The 25,701-nt window shown below is 47.0% G+C and overlaps 2 protein-coding genes across 2 annotated transcripts in view; one reads left to right on the top strand and one right to left on the bottom strand.

Moving 5' to 3' along the window:
- Nucleotides 1–10,142: 10,142 nt before the first annotated feature.
- LOC145358533 (proteinase-activated receptor 2-like) lies at nucleotides 10,143–15,576 on the bottom strand. The gene is made up of 2 exons (XM_080212670.1): nucleotides 14,699–15,576; nucleotides 10,143–10,301 (listed from the first exon to the last, which is right to left on the bottom strand). Exons 1-2 carry the CDS (start codon nucleotides 15,458–15,460, stop codon nucleotides 10,197–10,199), a joined length of 867 nt encoding a protein of 288 aa, XP_080068796.1. The 5' UTR covers nucleotides 15,461–15,576; the 3' UTR covers nucleotides 10,143–10,196.
- Nucleotides 10,202–25,701, top strand: part of LOC145358534 (protein S100-A1-like) — a 93,201-nt gene continuing 77,701 nt past the window's right edge. The window contains exon 1 of the mRNA XM_080212673.1: nucleotides 10,202–10,907. The gene's annotated coding sequence lies outside the window, so the exon portion shown is untranslated. The remainder of the gene's footprint in view (nucleotides 10,908–25,701) is intronic.

Genomic DNA, 25,701 nt, shown 5'->3' with positions numbered 1-25,701 from the left:
TCCACGCACTGAAACATTCAGCCTTGACCAAGTTTACAATCCCACCATCCTGGTAAGCAAGTATCTCACAGCCTCATTGGCTGACAGCATAGCAAAACATTCCTTAAAGCAATTTATTAATTTATGCCCATTTAAAGTAATTTGAGAAGATTCCATTTGTCTTTTCTGCCGTGGAGTGAGGAAAGCTGTGACTCAGAGCAGCTCCAACACGGCCTCACAGCTTCTGTTTCCTCTTTTCACTTTTTAACACTTCCAGCAATTTTCCTGTTATTCCTCCGAATATTGACAGACTCCAAAATCCATACACCCACCACACACACACACCCACACACACACACACACACACACACACACACACACACAAACCACCCCCATACACACACACACACACACACACCCACACACACACCCACACCCACACACCCACACACACACACACACCCACACACCCACCCACACACCCACACACACACACACCCACACACACACACACACAAACCACCCCCATACACACACACACACGCACACACACATACAAAATACACACACACACAACCCACACACACAACTCACACACACACACATAACCCCCCCAACACACACACACACAATCCACACCCAAACAACTCCCCCCCCACACACACACACACACAAAACCCACACACACATACAAACACACCCATACACACACCCACACCCACAAACACACTCACCCACAAACACACAAACACACATCCACACACACACACACACCCACAAACACGCACATACACACACCCATCCACATACACGCACACCCCCACACCCACAAACACACCCACACAACACATTCACACACACACACCCACAAACACACCCATACACACACCCACACACACCCACAAACACACAAACACACAGACCCACACTCACACACGCACAAACACGCACACGCACACACCCACCCACATACACACACACCCCCACACAAACAACCACACACCCATAAACGCACCCACACACACGCATTCACATACACACACCCACAAACGCACCCATACACACACACACACAAACACACACATACAACCTCATACACACATCCACCCACGTACACACCCGCAAACACACACACACACCCTCATACCCACATCCACTCACACACACACCCAGGTACACGCCCACAAACACACGCACACACACACACACACACACACACCCACAAACACACACACACCCACAAACACACCCACACCCACAATCACACACCCACACACCCACAAACATACCCACACATACACACCCCAACACACCAAGCCACACATACACACACACATCCCCACACACCCACACACACACACCCACAAACACATCCACACACACATGCACCCACAAACACACGCGCACACACACACATCCCCACAAACACAGCCACATACACACACACATGCACCCACAAAGACAAACACACACACACTCACCCATAAACACACACACACCCACAAACACAGCCATATACATACACACGCACACACACACCTACACACACACACACATGCCCACACCCTCACCCACATACACATATAACCACACATATACACACCCACACGCATCCACAAACACACCCACACACGTACACACACCCCAAATACATTCACAGACACTCCCACACACATACCCCCACAAATACATTCACTCACACCCACACACCCTCGCACACACTCTCGCACACTTGCTCACACACACAGACACACCCACACACACACCCCCCACACACTCCACCCCCCCCACACACACATACACAAACACACACATACTCACACACACACACACTCACACACACACAAACACACACATACTCACACACACACACTCTCACACACACACACACACCCTCACACCCACCCACCCACACTCTCACACACACACATACAAACACACACGCACTCACACACATCAACGCACACACACACCCACACACACACACCCCCAAACACACACACACACACATACTCTCACACACTCTCACACATTCACACACACACACAAGCACACAAAATCCCTTGAAGGGTATAAGGGGTGTAGGAGTAGAGTAAAGAGAGAAATCAGGAGGACAAAAAGGGGACACAAGATTATTTTGGCAGATAAAGCAAAGGAGAATCCAAAGAGCTTCTACAAATATATAAAGGACAGAAGAGTAACAAGGGAGAGGGTAGGGCCTTTTAAGGGTCAACAAAATCATCTATGTGTGGATCCACAAGAGATGGGTGAGATCCTAAATGAATACTTCCCATCAGTATTTACTGTTGTGAAAAGCTTGGATGTTAGGGAACTTGGGGAAATAAATATTGATGTCTTGAGGAGTGTACATATTACAAAGAAAGAGGTGCTGGAAGTCTTAAAGCACATCAAGGTAGATAAATCCCCGGGACCTGATGAAGTGTATCCCAGGACATTGTGGGAGTCTAGGGAGGAAATTGTGGGTCCCCTAGCAGAGATATTTGAATCATCGATAGTCACCGGTGAGGTGCCTGAATTTTGGAGACTGGCAAATATTGTGCCTTTGTTTAAAAACGGCTGCAGGGAAAAGCCTGGGAACTACAGGCCGGTGAGCCTCACATCTGTGGTGGGTAAGTTGTTGGAAGATATTTTGAGAAACAGGCATTTAGAGATGTAAGGACTGATTAGGGACAGTCAGCATGGCTTTGTGAGTGGAAAATAATGTCTCACAAATTTGATTGAGTTTTTTGAAGAGGTAGCCAAGAAGGTAGCTGAGGGCAGTGCAGTTGATGTTGTCTACATGGACTTTAGAAAGCCTTTGACAAGGTACAACATGGTAGGTTATTGCATAAGGTTAAATCTCACAGGATCCAGGGTGAGGTATCTAAATGGATACAAAATTGGCTTCTTGACAGAAGCCAGACAGTTATGGTAGAGAATTGTTTTTCAAACTGGAGGACTATGACCAGTGGTGTGCTCAGGGATCAGTGCTGGGCCCACTGTTATTTGTCATTTATATTAATGGCTTGGATGAGAATATAGGAGGCATGGTTAGTAAGTTTGCAGATGACACCAAGATTGGTGCTATAGTGGACAGTAAAGAAGGTTATCTCGGATTGCAATGGGATCATGATCAACTGGACCAGTGGGCTGATGAATGGCAGACGGAATTTAATTTAGATAAATGTGAGGTGATGCATTTTGGTAGATTGAATCAGGGCAGGACTTACTTAGTTAATAGTAGGGCACTGGGGAGTGTTATAGAACAAAGAGATAGAGGGGTACAGGTTCATAGCTCCTTGAAAGTGGAATCACCAGTGGACAGAGCAGTGAAGAAGGCATTCAGCATGCTTGCTTTCATTAAATCAGGACATTGAACACAGGAGTTGGGACATCTTGTTGAAGTTGTACAAGACATTGGTAAGGCTACACCTGGAATACTATGTACAGTTCTGGTCACCCTATTATAGAAAGGATATTATTAAACTAGAAAGAGTGCAGAAGAGATTTACTAGGATGCTACTGGGACTTGATGGGTTGAGTTATAAGGAGAGGCTGGATAGACCAGAACTCTTTTCCCAGGAGGGTAGGAGGCTTTGGGATGATCTTATACAGTCTATGAAATAATAAGGGGCAGAGATAAGGTTGATGGTCAAACATAGAAATAATAGAAAATAGGAGCAAGAGAAGGCCATTTGGCCCTTCGAGCATGCTCCGCCAGTCATTGCAATCATGGCTGATCATCCAACGCAGTAGCCTAATCCTGCTTTATCTCCGTAAACTTTGATCCCTTTCATCTCAAGTGCTATATCCAGCTGCGTCTTGAATACATTCAATCTTTTCCCAAAGGTAGGGGAGTCAAAAACTAGAAGGCATAGGTTTAATGTGAAAGGGGAGAGATGCAACAATTTTGTCTTTTAAAAAGTATTTAGACAGTCGCATGGGTAAGATGAGTAAAGAGGAATATGGACCGAACATGGACAATTGGGGCTAGCTTAAAAACTGGACAGCATGGACAAGTTGGGCCAAAAGCCTGTTTCCATGCTGTAAACCTCTATGACTCTGACACACACACACTCACAGACACAGAGACATACATGCAGATACACTGACACACACACACACACACACATACACACACACACACACACATTCACTCACACACACACTCTCACACACACACTCACACACTCAGACACACTCACTCACATACACACAGACACACTCACACACACACACAAACACACTCACAGACGCAGAGACATACATGCAGATACGGTCACTCACACACACACACACACATTCACTCACACACATTCACTCACACATACACTGACACACTCACACACACACTCAGACACACACATACACACACACACACACTCACAGACACAGAGACATACATGCAGATACGCTTACTCACACACACACACACACACCTGCTCACACCCTCACACTCACACCGACACACTCACTCATACACACACAGACACAAATGGTTGAAACCAATAATTCATCTGACATGCATTTGATCTTTCTTTTGGCTGCTTTTCTATTGCCTGCCTGGTTGGGTGGCATGCTGGAATTCTTATCGCTTTTAACAGTTTCCTGTGTTCCATGTTCAGTGTTAGTTAGAACAAGTTGTTTCTCAGAAATGGACATTTGTGTCATGGGCCAAAGTTAAAAATACAGTTCCCTGATGCTGTAATTTTCCACAATTCTAGCCCCAGTTATGTCTCATTCTGTAGTCAGAAAGTTGTGGTTTTAGAGCCACAAGCTGATATAGTGAGCACAGTGACTGAGGGAGTGCTGCAGTGTCAGAGATGTTGCACTGAGACTTATATGGAAGATAAACTGTCCCATTGTCACTGCTTGTCCGGTACGGTCCACAGAATCATCAAATCCCCACACTACAGCTACGAACATAGACCTTGGAACAGTGCAACATAGAATCAGGCCCCAAGGTCCACCATGCTATAAGACCCGTGTCAGACCCCACTTGGAGTACTGTGCGCAGTTCTGGTCGCCTCACTACAGGAAGGACGTGGAAGCTATTGTGAGGATGCAGAGGAGATTTACAAGGATGTTGCCTGGATTGGGAGGCATGCCTTATGATGATAGGTTGAGGGAGATAGGTCTCTTCTCCCTGGAGAGACGAAAGTTGAGAGGCGACCTGATAGAGGTTTATAAAATGTTGAGAGGAATAGATAGGGTGGATTCTTGGAGGCTATTTCCCAGGGCTGAAATGGTCACTATGAGAGGACACAGGTTTAAGGTGCTGGGAAGCAAGTACAGAGGAGATGTTAGGGGTAAGTTTTTCACTCAGAGGGTGGTGAGTGAGTGGAATCAGCTGCTGTCGGTGGTGGTAGAGGCAAACTCGCTGGGGTCTTTTAAAAGACTTCTGGATGAGTATATGGGATTTAATGGGATTGGGAGTTACAGATAGTTCTATGGCTTGGTAGGTATGGATATGATCGATGCAACTTGTGGGCCGAAGGGCCTGTTTGTGCTGTAGTGTTCTATGTTCTATGCTGTGCCAAACATGACGTAAACTTAAACTAATTCCTTCTGCCTGTCCTTGGTCCATATCCCTCCATTCCTTGCATATTCATGTACTTATCTAAAAGCCCCTTAAACACCTCTATCATATCTGCCTCCACCACCATCCCTGGCAGCACATTCCACCCAATCTTCCTCCCCTCCGCCCCCTTGCATTTACTTGGCATTCCACCTAACCAGCAGGTCTTTGTGGGAGGTAACTAGAGCATCTGGGGGAAACCCATGCAGACACGGGGAGAATGTGTAAACTCGGGTCAGACAGTGACCCGGGGCTGGAATTGAACCCTGGTACTGAGAGGCAGCAGTGCTAATCACTGTGCCACCAGGTCATTCTCACTTAATTACATCCTCCCCCATTGGTTATGCCAAATACTTCACGCATAATAACAGCTGGATGCCGTTGGGCCTGTCAATGTAACTCCACCCCATGAAGGACATTTGCTTCCCCCAGGTCCAGAGCAGCTGATTATCCAAATCACCTCTTGTCAACCTCAGCTCTGGCAAGACCAATCAGACATCTCCACTAAAGGGAGAGATCCAGTCCAGCCAATTGGAACCATTTTAACAACAAGATATTTCTATTGTTCCAGATTGGTGAAGACTTGAAAATTTTTCTTTCTTTTCATCTGGGATCTTTTCTTCTCATTCCTTGCTTGTCCGGTAGTGGGGGCGGGTGCGACAGTTTAGTAAAGCCAAGGCACTATAACTTGACAAGGAAGTAGTCAATGACACCAGGAAGTTCTGTGGAACAAAGTGACATTGGCGTGTTTGTCCACAGATCTCTGAAAGTGGAAGGGCATGTTAGTATGGTGGTGAAAATTGCATCTAGGACACTTGCCTTTATCAATTGAGGCATGGATTACAAAAGCAGGGAGGTCATGTTGGAGTTGTATAGAACTTTGGTGAGGTCACAGCTGGAGTACTGTGTGCAGTTCTGGTTGCCACATTATAGGAAGGATGTGATTGCACTGGAGGGGGTGCAGAGGAGATTCACCAGGATGCTGCCTGGGATGGAACATTTCAGTTATGAAGAAAGGTTGGATAGGCTTGGGTTATTTTCTCTGGAGCAGAGAAGACTGAGGGGCGACCTGATAGAGGTGTACAAGATTATGAGGGGCATGGACAGAGTGGATAAGGAGCAACTGTTCCCCTTAGTTGAAGGGTCAGTCACGAAGGGACATAGGTTCAAGGGAAAACCTTTTTACCCAGAGGGTGGTGAGGGTCTGGAATGCGCTGCCTGGGAGGGCGGTGGAGGCGGGATGCCTCACGTCCTTTAAAAAGTATCTGGACGAACACTTGGCACATCATAACATTCAGGGCTATGGGTCTAGTGCTGGCAGATGGGCTTAGTTGGAAGTTGAAATGTTTCTAATGTGTAAGTGCAGACTTGATGGACCGAAGGGCCTCTTCTGTGCTGTGTGATTCTGTGATTCTATGTCTGGTCTGACTGTGGCCTCAACTGCACATTCTTTCCTGTCCCACATGACCCTGTTTTCCCCACCTATTCAAAATCTCCGAACTCTGCCATGAACAGATTCAGTGACCCTGGCCTTTGGCGAAAGGAATTCTAATCACTCATCAGCCTCAAGGGAGACAATCTCCTTTTCTCAGCTTTAAACAGGAGACCCTATGAATCTAACCCTTGAGAGGCCAAACAGCTGAGTCTAGATGGTTTCTATCGTTCTGTCCTGAGGTTAACTGCGTTGGGCCTTCTGTGGGAAGTGAGCTGTAGCTGCCGGTCCTCGCTCTGTCTAACACCTAATTAGCACAGGCACTTCCCATTACCAGCCGTGATGAGGCTTTAACCTGACTGAGAGCCACAACCTAGGCTCCAGTCTTTAAGAAAGGGACGGGAAGATGGATCCTGGATTTTGTTCTCTACCTCAAGTTCCACATTTGGAGGAGAATCTGAGCACTTCATTGGCCAACCCGAAACCAATTCCGCTCGTCCCCGTACACTGCCCCACCTGATTGGCTGTACTGCCAGGGGGATTCACATTGGTCCAACCCGGGAAAGCTTGTAGGGGTGAGGGGATGATGGAGGCCTTCAGCTTCCAGAGCCTCAGGGGGCCCGCGATGTGGCACTGAGAGGGAGGGAGGGAAGAGGAGAGAGGATCTCGGAATGGGAACATCTGGATTGGGATCCAGCTGCAGAGGCTCTGTGCTGGGGGTGGGGGAGGCGGGGAGGGAATAATAGACAAGGAGACAAGGAATGAAGAGGATGTGAGGGTGTGGACATCTAGAGGAGAGTCACAGCACGAGAGGAAAGATGCTGCGGGGGAGGGGCTGCAGGGGGAGGGACTGTGGAGGAGGGGCTGTAAGGGAGGGGCTGTGGGGGGAAGTGCTGTGGGGGAGGGGCTATGGGATAGGGGAGGGGCTGCAGGGGGAGGGGCTGCAGGGTGAGGAGCTGTGGGGGGAGGGGCTGTAAGGGAGGGGCTGTGGGGGGAAGTGCTGTGGGGAGAGGGGCTATGGGGAGGGGCTGTAAGGGAGGGGCGGTGGGGGGGAAGTGCTGTGGGGGAGGGGCTATGGGATAGGGGAGGGGCTGCAGGGGGAGGGGCTGTGGGGGGAGGGGCTGTAAGGGAGGGGCTGTGGGGGGAAGTGCTGTGGGGAGAGGGGCTATGGGGAGGGGCTGTAAGGGAGGGGCGGTGGGGGGGAAGTGCTGTGGGGGAGGGGCTATGGGATAGGGGAGGGGCTGCAGGGGGAGGGGCTGCGGGGTGAGGAGCTGTGGGGGGAGGGGCTGTAAGGGAGGGGCTGTGGGGGGAAGTGCTGTGGGGGAGGGGCTATGGGATAGTGGAGAGGCTGTAGGGGGAGGGGCTGTGGGATGAGGAGCTGTGGGGGGAGGGGGCTGTGGGGAGAGGGGCTTTGGGGGGAGGGGCTATGGGGGGAAGTGCTATGGGATAGTGGAGGGGCTGCAGGGGGGAGGGGCTGTGGGGTGAGGAGCTGTGGGGGGAGGAGGCTGTGGGGAGGGGCTGCAGGGGGAGGGGCTGTGGGGTGAGGAGCTGTGGGGGGAGGAGGCTGTGGGGAGGGGCTGCAGGGGGAGGGGCTGTGGGGTGAGGAGCTGTGGGTGGAGGGCTGCAGGGAAGGGATTGCCGGGAATTGGCTGTGGGAGAGGGGCTGCTGGAGGAGGGGGCCGCAGGGAGGGGCATTCTTGCCTTCAAACAAGCGCACAACCTCAAACAGACCGTTGTTCACAGCAAACTACCCAACCTTCAGGAGAACAGTGACCACAACACCACACAACCCTGCCACAGCAACCTCTACGAGACATGCTGGATCATCGACAGGGATGCCGTCATCACACGTGAGAACACCATCCACCAGGTACACGGTACACACTCTTGCAATTCGGCCAATGTTGTCTACCTGATGTGCTGCAGGAAAGGATGTCCCGAGGCATGGTACATTGGGGAGACCATGCAGACACTATGGCAACAGATGAATGAACATCGCTCAACAATCACCAGGCAAGACTGTTCCCTTCCTGTTGGTGAACACTTTAGCGGTCACGGACATTCAGCCTCTGACCTTCGGGTAAGCATTCTCCAAGGCGGCCTTCACGACACAACAGCACAGAGTTGCTGAGCAGAGACTGATAGCCAAGTTCTGCACATGTGAGGACGGTCTCAACAGGGATCTTGGGTTCATGTCGCACTATCTGTAACCCCCGTGACTTGCCTGGGTTTGCAAAATATCACTTACTGTACTGTCTGGAGATAATACACATCTCTTTAACCTATGCTAATGCTATCTCCACTCACATTGTCTGCATCTTTAAGACTTGAATAGCAGATTAGCTGTAAAGACTTGCATTCTAATCAGTATTCTGTAAACTGTGTGTGACTTTATATGCCGTTCTCTGATCAGAGCCTTCCACACACCTGAGGAAGGAGCACCGTTTCCAACAGCTTGTAAGATTACTACCAAATAAACTGGTTGGACTCTAACCTGGTGTTGTGAGACTTCTTACTGTGTTTACCCCAGTCCAAGGCAGGCATCTGTACACCAGGTGTATCTACGTTACATGGATTGGTTCAGGAAGGCAGCTCACTGCCACCTTCTCAATTAAGGATGGGCAATTAACTAGTGAAGACCAATTTTAGATAAATTGGAAAGAAACATCTCGATTGAGAAAGAGGAAAAAGAATTGGCAACAACAGGAACTCTTGGTATATTTATATTAACGCTGAGCTCTGCCTGTATCAAGCTTCAAACATCTGAACTCATTTGAAACAATATTTTGCGAAGAACAAACTTTAATTACCAAATTTAAACGATATGAGTTACAGATTGATTTTGCAATCATTACCTCCCTGTTCTGTTATCGGAGATAATGACAAACTTTGACCCAAAGGCATTGATTTCTCACGCACGCATTCGCACCCCTGGAGTTGCACTGATTGTTTTTCCATTGTTTTTGACTGATTTTAAGAAAAGTACTTTCCCATGTGTCAGTGTGGACAGAAGACAGCCAGTGTAAACAGGGGACTGCGACCCTCCCATCGCTCTACCACGATCCAGCAGTGAGGGGAAATTCCTGTAATATTTTGTTATAGGAACTAAAGTAACTGCTCCAGGGAATCACAGTTCACAGCTGCGCAAGAAACTCCTGTGAGGTGACACAGAGCAATCCGGTCTTTCTTTTCTACCAAGCAGCAGGATCAGAATAAAGAGCTTTTGATCTTTCCAAGATTAAAGTCCAATTTTTTACCAACATCCCAGAAGCAAAAGGCAGCAAGAATGCACAGCACGGTGGCAGCGAGGGCCTGTGAGTAAATTGAAATAATTCATCATTAGATTTGGAAAACTGATCCACAGAGAAACTTAAAAATTACAAAAAGAAAAATTGACCAGCAGAGAAATGACCACTTAGCAACATGATGCATTGGGAGGCTGGTTATGTCACAGAGATATTTCCCAAACTTTTCAGTAGTTATCTGAAAGGTATCAACAAAGATAAGATCGGTTCCGACCTCCCGTTCTACAGGAGACTTCAGATTCAAATTTATTCAGTGGCTGGGATCTTCCTAAACAGCACCACAAAGACCCAAACACAATTTTTGAAAAATCCATCCTAAACCGAATCATTGGATCTACAAAAATCAATTTCAAGGCTTCAGAGCCAATTGAACAAGCTTTTAACAAGATTAAAATCTGCAGCCAGAAATTAAAGGCGATTAGTTCAATGAATTTGGGTTCCACACAGGCTGAAGTACTGACGCGATAATCGGGGAGGATAAACTGTGCGCTTTAGCAGAGCACAGGAAGCCGTGAGTAAACAGATAAGCACACACTGACCATCCAGGGAGCTAACCTTCCGTCCAACCAGGAGAACTGATAAAAATATCAGGTATTAATTAAGGGAGGAGTTGGTGAGTATTACCCTTAATCTTTTACTTTCAGGTAAAGTTTATTATAGCTAGTGATATGTGTTAAGTAATAGTAGGATTTATCAGTATGAGTTATGTTTATTGGTAAGGTTTTATTAGTAGCAGGAAGAACAAGGAGCAAAGACAAGTACAGAACAGGAACAGGCCCTTCGGCCCTCCAATCCTGTTGCCCTAACTAAAAAAAAATCTTCTGTCCTTACTCGGTCCGTATCCCTCTATACCCCCCCGCCCCCCCCGCTAATGTACCCATTCAGATGCCTCTTAAATGTTGCAAATGTGCCTGCTTCCACTACCTCCTCTGGCAACGTGTTCCAGGCACCCACTGCTCTCTGCGTGAAAAACCTCCCCCGCACATCTCCCTTAAACTTTCCCCCCTCACCTTGAAGCTGTGCTCCCTTGTAATTGACATTTCCATCCTGGGAATAAGCCACTGACTATCTACCCTGTCTCTGCCTCTCATAATTTTGTAGGCCTCTGTCAGGTCTCCCCTCAGCCTCCTTCTTTCCAGTAAAAAGAATGTTAGCTTATTCAACCTCTCCTCATAGCCAACACCCACGAGACTAGGTAACACCTAGGTGAACCTTCTCTGCACTCTCTCCAAAGCTTCCATGTCCTTCTGGTAGTGTGGTGACCAGAACTGCACGCAATACTGCAAATGCAGCCTAACCAAGGTTTTATATCGCTGCAACATGATTTCCCAACTCTTGTACTCAGTGCCCCAGCTGACGAAACAGACCAAATGACTTTTTAATCACCTTGGCCGCCTGGTGTCTTCACCAGGTGGAAAATGAAGCCATTCAGCTGTGGTGCACAAAAGAGAATTAGACAGAGCAGCAATTTAGTTTTTTATTTATTCCTGGACTATGGACGTCACTGGTGGGCCAGCATTTATAGCCCATCCCTAGTTGCCCTCGGGCAGTTGAGAGTCAACCACATTGCTGTGGCTCTGGAGTCACATGTAGGCCAGACCGGGTAAGGATGGCAGATTTCCTTCCCTAAAGGACATTAGTGAACCAGAAGGGTTTTCAATCAGAGAAGAAGAATGAAATTACATTCCAGAACAATGGTCAGACTAATGGAAAGGTACACAAACCAATCTGATAAAATGGTCAACAGTAAAGATGTCAAATAGAAATGTTAGGAAGAGAAGATACTTTACCACATGACCTAAATACCAGAATTAGAATATACCAAGGACTTCTTTCACAAACAGCGCACAGAGATTGTGTAAAAACTGTAAGGTTGTGTTCTATTGTGATGACGTGTATTGTACAGTGAGATGTGTGATGGAGACAAGGATCAAAAGTTGATTGGAGAGTGACACCGTCCAGAGTAAAATACGTAATTTTTGCTCAGCGCACAATCCAGCACGGAGCTCAGGAAGCAACAAGCCTGTACAGGAGAATCCCACACAAGGTTATATTTGGAACTTTGCATAGTTGAAGCTTTCTAGTAGTGTTATGTTAAATACAAGCCCTCCATGGAATAATCAGTTGACAAATGTTGTATAATGTTTATATACAATGTGGGTGGAGTGAATAGAGTTTGAAGATTGCATAGGAAAGATAAAGGGGGAAGGACGTTGTGTGTGTCGTGTCTCTCTCTTTAACAGAGTGCAGCAGAAGAGGGTCATCTGAATTGAGAGACCAGTGAGAACTGAGAGTGAGTGATCACCCCAGAGGGTGACGGCCTCTCTTGGACACAGTCATCGAGCAGCCATGTAGCTAACATCATAGAGACAGGAACTGTGCTCCTGGACAGCCCAGAACTGCAAGTTTCTCTGATCAATATCCACCTTTTGTTCCGAGCGACCATTTGACGATTCTGGAATGTCACAACACAACAACAGACTCCACTGATTAAAGTTACAAGGAAAAGGCACAATAAACAAATTTGGTTTAATAGCTCAAATTACAAATCAATTGTCACATTAACAGTAAAATGTGGTCCAAACATTGTAAAAATATAAAGCTACCGGAATACTGGTAAGGAAAGAATTGGAAGCAGGTAGATAAGTTTGATAATTTAGACCCACCCAGGTCTCTGGAACTTTCAGACTCACAGTTCCTTCATTTGGGATTGCAGTTTGGACAAGGAGTCAAAGGAAGTCCCTTTCTCATTACAGAGGTAAAGAAAAGATTCTTAGTTAGTTAAGGGAAACATTCCATTTCACCAATGTTTCCCGGAAAGCTGCCAGCAGAGAAATTCCCACGAGAATTTACCCTCAGATATTTATCAACAGTGAGGAGATTGAACACAGTTCAGCGGTTCTTTGGGTAAGACATTGTGTAGAGAGAGAATCTGAGATATGACTAAAATGGAGAAGGCTCCAGGAGTTTGGGATCATCTAGTGGATGTGGAATGTGGTTTACTGCTGCATTCATCTCCCTTTGAAGTGAAGGAGAGGCTGAAATGTTAAGCTGAGAACAGAGCTGGGGAGAGACCAAAATAATTCCAGAAAATATTTTCAAATATTAGGGAGAAAGAGTGACAGATTGTGGAGTGAAATAGTGAGTTACATAGAAATGTACAAACTATAGGTAATCACAGGACAAATGCAGGCAAATCCCAAATCTCCAAACTAATCCCACTGCCTTGCACTCTCTCCATAGCTCAGAATCAATCCTCAAACTAATCCCACTGCCCACGCTTTCCCTATAGCTAGTATCAATCCCCAAACTGATCCCACTAACCCTGTATCAATCCCCAAACTAACCCCACTGCCTTGCACTCTCTCCATAGCTCGGAATCAGTCCTCAAACTAATCCCACTGCCCATGCTTTCCCTATAGCTTGTATCAATCCCCAAACTGATCCCGCTAACCCTGTATCAATCCCCAAACTAATCCCGCTGTCCACTCTCTCCCCTTAGCCCTGTAACAATCCCCAAACTAATCCCACTGCCCATGCTTTCCCTATAGCTTGTATCAATCCCCAAACTGATCCCACTAATCCTGTATCAATCCCCAAACTAATCCCGCTGTCCCCTCTCTCCCCTTAGCCCTGTAACAATCCCCAAACTAATCCCACAGCCCTGCACTCCCCCCATAGCTTGTTATCAATTCCCAAACTAACCCCAATGACCCACACTTTCCCTATAGCATTGTATCAATCCCAAACTGATTCCACTACCCTGCTCTCTCTCCATAGCCCTGTACCAATCCAAATCTAATCCCATTGCCTTGCTCTCTCTCCATAGCCCTGCATTAATCCCAAACTAATCCCACTGCCCCACTCACCCCATAGCCCTGTATCAATCCCAAATTAATCCCCCTGCCCCGCACTCTCGCTATAGCCCTGTATCAATCCCCAAACTAATCCCACTGCTCTGCTCTCTCCCATAGCCCTGTATCAATCCCAATCTAATCCCACTGCCCCACTCTCACTCCATAACCCTGTACAAATCCCCAAACTAATCCTACTGCTCTGCTCTCTCCCATAGCCCTGTATCAATCCCAAATTAATCCCCCTGCCCCGCACTCTCGCTATAGCCCTGTATCAATCCCCAAACTAATCCCAATGCCTGCTCTCTCTCCATAGCCCTGTATCAATCCCAAACTAATCCCACTGCTTTTTTGACTCGGAGGAAATTCCCTATCTGAATCCCGGGGTTTCTCTGGATCTGAACCGTTCACACATTCTTGTTCATTCCCACTTCAGTTAAACACGCCTCGCTGCTCCCAAGGTCCTGGATGCTGACGAGGTGTCTGTGTGAATCAGTGTTTTCCTGGAGCCTTCACCCTTAACTTTCCGAAACAATCTGAAGCTTCTCACCTTCTCTCTGAACTCATCGGAGATGTAATAGTAAACAAACGGGTCGATACAGGAATTGGCAGTACTCAGCACCAGAAACAGCATATAAACTAAATACAACTCACTGCTGTCTGTCAGCCGAAACTCTGAGTAATGGATCAGCAGAATTATATTACTGGGAGTGAAACAGACTAAATACACAATCAGCACCAACACCATCACTCTGATAGCCTTTGTATATTTACTATCATTGGCCACCAGCGTTTTGATTATGGATACGTAGCAGAATATAGTAACAAGACACGGAATGAGGAACTCAAACACAACCAAACACACAAAGTAATAAAAGAAATAACCAGACAGCAAGTCCCTTGGCAAAGCATCGTGACAGGTGGTGATGTTCAGATCCTGGATTGGGTACGTCTGTGTCTGGAGAAGAAAGGGTAACATGGAAATGAGGGCAAGCAGCCAAATAACTGAGCAGCAACACACAGCGAACCAATTGTCCCTGAAACGCTTGGAGAAAAAGGGATGGACGACAGCAAAGTATCTGTCGATGCTGATGAAGGTCAGCAGCAGGATGGAGCAGTACATGTTCCCGTAGAAGAAGGCGGTCACTGTCCGGCACAGACCCTCGCCGAAGGGCCAGTCGTTGCCCAGGAGGTGGTAGGAGATCTTGAAGGGCAGCATGAGGGTCAGGAGAAGGTCGGCAGTGGCCAGGTTGATCAGGAAGATGGTGGATGGCAGCCGCTGGACCGCAGTAATGAGATTGTAAAAGGCCATCCCATTGATCGGAAGGCCAATGACAAAGATGATGATGTAAAAGGCTGGGGTGACGGCTGTGGTCAGGCTGCTGCCTAGGTGATACTTCCCCGAGTTATTGACAAAGTGTTTAGGACCATCTGGGAACTTTGCTGGAATTGTTTCAAGCGTAAGCGATCTTCCAAGTGAACTGGATCCTGAGGACTCTATACAGAGAAAAGAAACGGAAGGATTAGAATGAGAGGTTGCTGTTAGTTTGTAATATTCCCCAATCTTTGCAAAGATTCTTCTCTGTTTCATTTCTTTGCTTCAACCTCTCAGAGCCCGAAGTCTCTTTCACCGTCAATAACACCACTCTGAACAGGGAAGGGAAGTCACCCCCATGTTGGAAGATTCAGTGAATAAAAATCAAGGAGTTGATGGGAATGAGTGTTTTTGCAAAGTGGTGTTAGAATCATACAATGATACAATGAGGCCATTCAACCCATCATACCGGTGCAAGGCTGAAATGCAAACAACAAAATCAGCCCGGGAAACAGGCCCTTCGGCCCAACGAGCCCACGCAGCCATCTCAACACCACCAGTCCCCCTCTCCACCCACGACCCCTGTCTAATGTTTTATGGCCATCCAGATTGAGGGCATCTGGTTTAGGGACAATTTATTCCTGCCAATCAGCCTAACAGCACATCTTTGGGGCATGGGAGGAAACCAGAGCACCCGGAGAAAACCCACGCAAGCGCGGGGAGAATGCGCAAACTCCCACAGACACCGGCCCAAATCCATGTGTCCGCACAGCAATCAGCGATAGTCACTGAGCTGTCATCTTGCCCAGTATCTGGTCCAGTTTAGACACACACTAACGACATGAAGCACTAGGCCAATCTCGAACAACCAAGAGCAGCCCCAGTACGACCCATCGCGTGTATGCGCCTCGTTGGACACGAGGTGGGCCGACTTAAAACCTGTGAATGAAAAGAGAAAAAACATTATTATCATACCATATCCATTTACATTACCAGGGATGCCCCAATGCTAATGACCCTTATTTAAACAATCTCCTATATCCACCCATCTCCAACCCAGTCATGTGCCTGTCTAAGTTACTCGTAAATGACTCTAGTGTGTTTGCCTCCACCACCTTACTTGGCAGAGCATTCCATACCCCCACTACCCTCTGTGTGAAAAACCTCCCTCTAATATCTGTGTTGTACCTCTCCCCCCTCACCTTAAGTCCGTGGCCCCTTGTCCTATGTGTCTCTATCATAGGAAATAGCTTACCTCTGTTTACTCTATCTATACCCTTCATAATCTTATATACCTCTATTAGATCCCCCCTCAGTCGGCGTCTTTCAAGGGAAAAGAGCCCCAATTTATTCAATCTTTCCTCATACCCCAGTCCTTCCATATCAGGCAACATCCTGGTAAACCTCCTCTGCACTCTCTCCAGAGTCTCCACATCCTTCCGGTAGTAAGGCGACCAGAACTGGACGCAGTACTCCAAATGCGGCCTAACCAACATTCTGTACAACTGCAACATTAGACTCCAGCTCTTATATTCTATACCCCTTCCTATAAAGGCTAACATACCATAGGCTTTCTTCACCACACTCTCCACTTGCACTGCCACTTTCAAAGACTTGTGCACTTGCACCCCCAGGTCTCGCTGCGATTCTATACTCCTTACGGGCTTACCCTTTACCATATAACTCTCCCCTACATTATTCCGGCCAAAATGCATCACCTCACATTTATCCGGATTAAACTCCATTTGCCATGTATCTGCCCAATCAACCAGCCTATCAATATCCTGCTGTATTGCCGGACACTGCTCCTCACTGCCCGCCAATCCAGCCATCTTGGTGTGATCAGCAAATTTGCTGATCACACCACCTACTTCCTCTTCCAAATCATTTATATACACTACAAAGAGATGAGGTCCCAGTACTGAGCCCTGCGGCACACCACTAGTGACAGACCTCCAGCTAGAAAAAGACCCCTCCACTACTACTGTCTGACTCCTCTTTGCAAGCCAGTTCTCTACCCATCTAGATACCTGACCACATATCTCATGAGCTTTAATCTTCTGTACCAACCTACCATGAGGGACTTTGTCAAACGCCTTACTGAAATCCATATAGACGATATCAACGGCTCATCCTTCGGCGACCGTTTTTGTCACCTCCTCAAAGAATTCTACCAAATTCGTAAGGCAAGACTTCCCCTTTACAATGATCAATGATATCATGCTGGAAAGATGAAGAATTGGAGACTGCAAGGGGTCACAGACTGTTGAAGGAAGAGGGCGAAGACAGAGAGAGACAGACAGACAGATGGAGCAATATGGTGTGGCAGGATTGAGCGTGAATCTCGACCTCATTTATAACAGGCTCAGGACAGGCTCAGGACAAGTTAAATCATTTGCTGAAAGCTGATTGTGATTCTAGTGAGATTTGAGGATCATTTATTAACATTCTTAACCTGTCCAATCACCTCAAACTCCTTGTGTTCACAACCACCCCCCTAGCCCCATCATGCCAGCACCACCCTCTAGAGCCACCCTGTAGCCAATGCCCTAGCCCCACACCATAGCCCCACCCTCTAGCCCCACCCCTAGCCCCACCCCCTAGCCTCACTCCCGAGCCACATGCCCTGGCCCCACCCTGTAGTACCATCTCCCTCAGTCTCTCTCTTATGGCATCTTCTTTAGAACTCTACCACTTCTCCTCATTCCTCGCCCCGCGGTGCAATACCTCACTTTTACCTGCAACACACTTCAGCTTCCATGAGCCTGTAAGAGTGTGTATCTATTGTCCTGAAGTCTGTCAATAAGTCATGGCAGGGGAGCTCATAGTTGTGGCATGTGCCTCCTGCTATATGTGGGAAGCCAGGAACATTTCCAGTGCCCGGGGCCAGCCCGAGTGTCTCCAGCTGCAGCTCCTGGAAGCTTGCATTTTGGAGCTGGAGCAGTGTCTGGAGACACTGTGGAGCATCCACGAGGTGGAGAGTATCATGATTAGCACGAATAGAGAGATGGCCACACCGCAGGCTCAGACTCCACAAGCAGGAAGGGAATGGGTGACCACCAGGCAGAGCAAAAGAGCTAGGCAGGCAGTGCAGGAATCTCCTGTGGCCATTCCCTGCAAGACAGATATACGGCTTTGGATACTATTGCGGAGAATGGCCTCTCAGGGAAAACAGCAACAACTAAATTCATGGCACCACAGTTGGTTCTGCTGCATGGGGGAGGGGTAAAATTTGTGCCAGTGCAATAGTTACAGGGGATTAAATTGTAAGGGGAATAGACAGGCATTTCTGTGGCTGCAAACGAGACTCCAGGATGGTACGTTGCCTCCCTGGTGCAAGGATGTCTCAGAGGGCGCAACTAAAGGAGGTCAGTATTGGTAGAGAAATGATGTTGGGGAAATTGATGGGATTGAAGGTGGATAATTCCCGGGTCCGATAATCTACATCCCAGGCCATCTTTCAAGATTCTATAGACTCTGGAACAGTTCCTACAAATTGGTGGGTAGCTAATGTAACCCCATATTTAAAAAGGGCATTTGAGAGATTACAGGGAACTATAGATCAGTCAGCCTGATGTCGGTAGTAAGGAAAGTTCTAGAATCCGTTATACAAGATTTAATAGCAGAGTATTTGGAAACAGTGGCAGAATCAGCATGGATTTACGAAAAGGTTTACAAATCTACTGGAATTCTTCAAGAGTGTAATGAGTAGAGTTGATGAGGGGGAGCCAGTGGATGTGGTTTATTTATACTTTTGACAAGGTCCACATAAGAAATTAGTGTGTAATATTAAAGTGTGTGGGATTGGGGGAAGTGTACTGAGATGGATTGGTTGGCAGACAGGAAACAAAGAGTAGGAATGAATGGGTCTTTTTCTGAATGTCAGGCAATGACTAGTGGGATACCGCAGGGATCAGTGCTGGGACCCCAGCTATTCACTGTATATAGTAATGATTTAGATGAGGGAATGAAATCAATATCTTCAAATTTGCAGATGACACCAAGTTGGTGGGAGGGTGAGCTTTGGGGAAGACACAGAGATCCTTCAGTGTGATTTGGACAGGTTGTGTGAGTGGGTAAATGTATGGTAGGTGCAATATAATGTGGATAAATGTGAGATTTGGCAGCAAAACAAGGAAGGCAGATTATTATCTGAATGGCTATAGATTGAGAGAGAGGAGTGTGCAATAGGACCTTGCTGCCCTCAAGAATCAGTCGCTGAAAATAAGCATATAGGTGCAGCAGGCAGTAAAGGCAAATTTTATGTCGGCCTTCATAGTGAGAGGATTTTAGCAGGGATGTCTCGCTGCAATTACACAGGCCCTTGGTGAGGCCACACTGAAATATTGTGAGCAAGTTTGGACTCCTTACCTGAGGATGTTCTTGCTCTAGAGTGAGTGCAGTGAAGGTTTACCAGGCTGATTCCTGGGATGGTGGGACTGACGTATGAGGAGAGATTGAGTCAGTTAGGATTATGTTCGCTGGAGCTCAGAAGAATGAGGGGGATCTCATAGAAACTTATAAAATTCTAACTGCGTTAGTCAGGGTAGATGCAGTAAGGATGTTCCCAAAGGTGAGGGAGTCCAGAGTCAGGGGTCACAGTCTGAGAATATGGGGTAAACAGATTTAGGGAAATGAGGAGAGATTTCGTCACCCAAAGAGTGGTGAGGCAGTTGAAGCCAAAGCATTGTATATTTTCAAGTAGTAGTTAGATGGAACTCTTGGGGTGAAGGGGATTGAAGGATCTGGAGGGAAGGTGGGTTCAGGTTACTGAGTTGGATGATCAGTCATAAACATAATGAATGGTGGGACAGGTTCAAAGGGCTGAATGGCCTCCTCCTGCTCCTGTTTTATATGATTCCCTGATACACTGTCCTGATCAAACACTCCCTGGGCAGGTACAGCATGGGGTTAGATACAGAGTAAAGCTCCCTCTACACTGTCCCCATCAAACACTCCCAGGACAGGTACAGCACAGGGTTAGATATAGAGTAAAGCTCCCTCTACACTGCTCCATTAAACACTCCCAGGGCAGGTACACCACGGAGTTAGATACAGAGTAAAGCTCCCACTACACTATCCCCATCAAACACTCCCAGGACAGGTACAGCACAGGTTAGATACAGAGTAAAGCTCCCTCTACACTGTCCCCATCAAACACTCCCAGGGCAGGTACACCACGGGGTTAGATACAGAGTAAAGCTCCCACTACACTATCCCCATCAAACACTCCCAGGACAGGTACAGCACAGGTTAGATACAGAGTAAAGCTCCCTCTACACTGTCCCCATCAAACACTCCCAGGGCAGGTGCACCACGGGGTTAGATATAGAGTAAAGCTCCCCCTACACTGCTCCATCAAACACTCCCAGGGCAGGTGCACCATGGGGTTAGATATAGAGTAAAGCTCCCTCTACACTGCTCCATCAAACACTCCCAGGACAGGTACAGCATGGGTTAGATACAGAGTAAATCTCCCTCTACACTGTCCCCATCAAACACTCCCAAGACAGGTACAGCACGGGGTTAGATACAGAGTAAAGCTCCCTCTATATTGTCCCCATCAAACACTCCCAGGACAGGTACAGTACGGGGTTAGATACAGAGTAAATCTCCAACTACACTGCCCCCCATCAAACAATCCCAGGACAGATACAACACAGGTTTAGATACAGGGTAAAGCTCCTTCTACACTGTCCTCATCAAACACTCCTAGGGCAGGTACAGCATGGGGTAAGATACAGAGTAAAGCCCCCTCTACACTGTCCCCCATCAAACACTCCCAGGACAGATACAGCACGGGTTTAGATACAGAGTAAAGTTCCTTCCACACTGTCCCCATCAAACATTCCCAGGACATGTTCAGCATGGGATTAGATACAGAGTAAAGCTCCTGCTACACTGTCCCCCATCAAACACTCCCAGAACAGCTACAGCATGGGGTTAGATACTTAGTTAATGGTAGGGTGTTGGGGAGAGTTACAAAATAAAGAGACCTAAGGGTACATGATCATAGCTCCTTGAAAGTGGAGTCATAGGTGGACAGAGTGGTGAAGAAAGCATTCAGCTTGCTTGGTTTCGTTAGTCAGAACATTGAATACAGGCGTTGGGATGTCTTGTTGATGTTGTACAAGACAGTGGTAAGGCCACACTGGGAATACTGTGTGCAGTTCTGATCACCTCATTGTAGAAAGAATATTATTAAGCTAGAAATAGTGCAGAAAAGATTTACTAGGATGCGACAGGATCTTGATGGTTTGGGTTATAAAGAGAGGCTGGATAGACTGGGAATTTTTTCTCTGGAGAGTAGGAGGCTGAGTGATCTTGTAGAGGTCCTCAAAATAATGAGGGGCACAGATCAGCTAGATAGTCAATATCTTTTCCAAAGGTAGGGGAGTCTAAAACTAGAGGGCATAGCTTTAAGGTGCGAGGGAGAGATACAAAAGTGTTCAGAGAGGCAATTTTTTCACACAGAGGGTGATGAGTGTCTGGAATAAGCTGCCAGAGGTAGTAGTAGAAGCGGGTACAATTTTGTCTTTGAAAAACCATCTAGATAGTTACATGGGTAAGATGGGTATAGAGGAATATTGGCCAAACACGGGCAATTGGGACTAGCTTAGGGATTTAAAAAAAAGGTTGGCATGGACAAGTTGGGTTGAAGAACCTGTTTCCATGCTGTAAACCTCTATGAATCTATGAGATAAAGAGTAAAGTTCCTTCTACATTATCCCCATCAAACACTCCCAGGGCAGGGTACAACATGGGGTGAGATACAGAGTAAATCTCCCTCTACATTGTCCCCCATCAAACACTCCCAGGGCAGGCGCAACATGGGTTAAGTACAGCGTAAAGCTCCCTCTACACCGTCCCCATCAAACACTCCCAGGACAGGTACAGCATGGAGTTAAAAACAGAGTAAAGCTCCCTCTACACTGTCCCCACCAAACACTCCCAGGACAGGTGCAGCACGGGGTTAGATACAGAGTAAAGCTCCTTCTACACTGTCCCCCATCAAACATTCTCAGGACAGGTTTAGCACGGGGTTAGATACAAAGTTCCCTCTACACTGTCCCCCATCAAACATTCTCAGGACAGGTATAGCATGGGGTTAGATACAGAGTAAAGCTCCCTCTACACTGTCTCCCATCAAACACTCCCAGGACAGGTACAGCACAGGGTTAGATACAGAGTAAAGCTCCCTCTACACTGTCCACCATCAAACCTTCCCAGGACGGGTACAGCATGGGGTTAGATACAGCGTAAAGCTCCTTCTACACTGTCCCCCATCAAACATTCCAAGGACAGGTACAGCATGGGGTTAGATACAGAGTAAAGCTCCCTCTACACTATATAATTCTGCATTTTCCAGAGGCTGTACGCCATTCAGTTTGAGTGTAGGTTGTGTGCAGTGTGAGTTTAATGTTGAATTGAGGAAAGCTGTTCTCCGTATCTGGCTCACAGAGAGTAATTGAGAATTTCAGAACAGGGGAAGGCACAGAATAAACATCAAGAGGCCATTTCTTGTTTCTGCCGTTCTGGATGCAGATGTACGTACTGCTTGACCTGAAACTGGGAAACAGAAAGTCTTACCTTCATCTGAGTGAGCCAGACTTGTACATGTGAAAACTGAGACAGCGAGTGTGTGGAATATTCCCATGAAGTCCATAGTTCCCGAACCACACAGCTCATTCTCGGGACACCAGCTGGCTCTGGATTGACTGGTTCCAGGATCTTATATTCTGGGAGGTGTTGATGAGACTGTTGGGAATCTGTCACCCTCAGATAGGAAGCTGCGTCATATTCAGGCATTAGCACTGCTCTTTATCATAAACCCTCAGCAACTCCAGAAGCCACAGAACCTGCCTCATTCTAATCATCAATTAGCAGCGGTGGGAAAATTACCCCACAAATCTCCCTGTTCTTACACTTTAGCTTTTAATTCACTTACACACTTTTTGTAAGAACAGAAATGTACTGGTTAAAAACGAAGAAGTGAATTGAGCGCAACACTGCGTTACCAGGTTCAACACCCAGGGACTAGACTCAGTCGGGGGTTTGTGAGTCCGAAAGGAGGCTGAGTGACTCCATCCAGACATTGCTGAGGGCAACAATTCTCCAAATGTCCTGTCCTGGGTGTCCCAGTACCCATGGTGCACTGGCCACAGAAGATGCTGTCATTGGACAAGGAACCCAGAGGTTTGGACAGAAGGTCTGTGTGAGGGTGTGTGTGAGGGTGTGTATGAGGGTGTGTGTGAGTGTGAGGATGCATGTGAGTGTCTTTGTGAGGGTGTGTGTGAGTGTGAGGGTGTGTGTAAGTATGAGTGTGACTCACTCACTTATAGAAGCATATGGAAAGCCGCTTGAAACAGCTTTCCATTCGCAAGGGCGCCATCGACTGTTACCCTTTGTTCCCTGTTACTGCGCCAAGTTTGGATCCAATTTGCCACATTACCCTACGTCCCACGGGCTTTTCCTTTACCGACCAGTCTGCCATGTGGGACCTTGTCAAATGCCAGACTAAAATCCATGTAGACAACTTCCACTGCACTGCCCTCATCAATCCTTCCTGTCACTTCCCCAAAGGATTCAATCAAACTTGTACAGCCTGACTTTCCCTTAACAAAGCCGTACTGACCATTCCTGACTAGTCCCTGTCTTTCTAAGTGACAGTTTATCCAATCTCTCAGGATTGATCCAAACAATTGATATTAGACTAACTGGCCTGTAATTGTTTGGTAATTCCTTCGCAACTTTCCAAACAACTGAATCACATTTGCATTCCTCTAGCCCTCTGAGGCCTCCCCTGTGCCCAGTGGAGATTGGAAAATGATCCTCGGAGCATCTGCTGTTTCCTCCCTGACCTCCTTCGGCATCTTAAAGAACAAAGAACAAAAACAGCCCGGGAAACAGGCCCTTCGGCCCAACAAGCCCACACTGCCATTTTAACATTACCAGTCCCCCTTCCACCCATGACACTTATCTATGCTTATGGCATTCCACATTGAGGGAAACTAATTTAGGGACAATTTATTACCTCCAATCAGCCTAATAGCACATCTTTGGGGTGTGGGAGGAAACCGGAGCACCCGGAGAAAACCCACGCAAGCACGGGGAGAATGTGCCAACTCCCACAGACACCGGCCCAAATCCATTGTGTTGACCGTTGCCCTCGCACAGGGTTGGTACATTCCACTGTTACAATCAAATGATTAATGGGAAGGAAAGCCCCAGTCCTGACATGTATCCTCTCGGAGTGAAATGTATCAAACCCTTTGGGACAGGGGGCAATTAGGGATAGACAATAAATACTACTGCAGCAAGGACCCCACATCCCATGAAAGAATAAAAATTAAGTTTCATTGTGAATAAAATAGTTAGAATTTCAGAAGGATTTAAAATCAATCAGGAGTGCAGTCAAAATGTGGTAACGGTTGCCAAGAGATCATTAGAGAAACAGTATTTACTTGAATGTTTAGCTCACTGGTAAAGACAGACTGACACCCAGTAACCAGACAGCCTCTAATCCATGATTCACCTCTACCAGTCCAGACATATCAAATTTCACTTTCTCCCTGTTCCCTGGCCAGGTTAATTGGCTGTAGAGCAAGGAGCTTTGTGCTACTATGAAAAATGGGCTGAATGGACTTGGTCAGTGCTGTAATGATGCTAAAACCTAAATCCTCCTCCCTCCCCTCCCTTTGACAAAGCCTCACGCATTGGAGACCGCACCCAGTCTGCTCAGAATTTACACTGTATTCAAATCCATTTTAATCACATTTCTAGTCTGAAGAAAGTATATTTTATTCATCAATCCGTCTTATTTACAGAGAGTCGAGCTCAGGGTCAGGGCATTGGATCAGAAATGATCATCTTCCATTACAGTCTGACATTGAATAACATTTGATTACATTACAAAATGAACAAATTAAGCATTAAGACAAAGTTTGATTTGCTGCGGTGAGATTCACTGAACTGTCGGAATCTGTGGACCATATTTTACCATCTTAATCCTAAGTGCTGGGCGGACTTGAATCTGGGAGTGTTTCAGATCCAACTTTTAGACCCATTCCCAGGCGCCTCCATAGGCACTCTGCCTGCAAAAATATCAGTGATTCCGATTCGCACTGCACAAGCTTGTGGGCGAGTCTTAACGCGCCCAAAATCCCACAGGTCCGATCGACACCTCCAACTGCACAGGCGCAGAAAAAAAATGATAAACTGTGGTTCCCGTGCCATGT

The sequence above is a fragment of the Carcharhinus amblyrhynchos genome, chromosome 26 (genome assembly GCF_965287045.1).
Source record: "Carcharhinus amblyrhynchos chromosome 26, sCarAmb.v2.hapA, whole genome shotgun sequence".
NCBI classification, from domain to species: Eukaryota; Metazoa; Chordata; class Chondrichthyes; order Carcharhiniformes; family Carcharhinidae; genus Carcharhinus; species Carcharhinus amblyrhynchos.
Note: the sequence above shows the minus strand (reverse complement) of the source record. Positions and strands in the feature narration are given on the sequence as shown.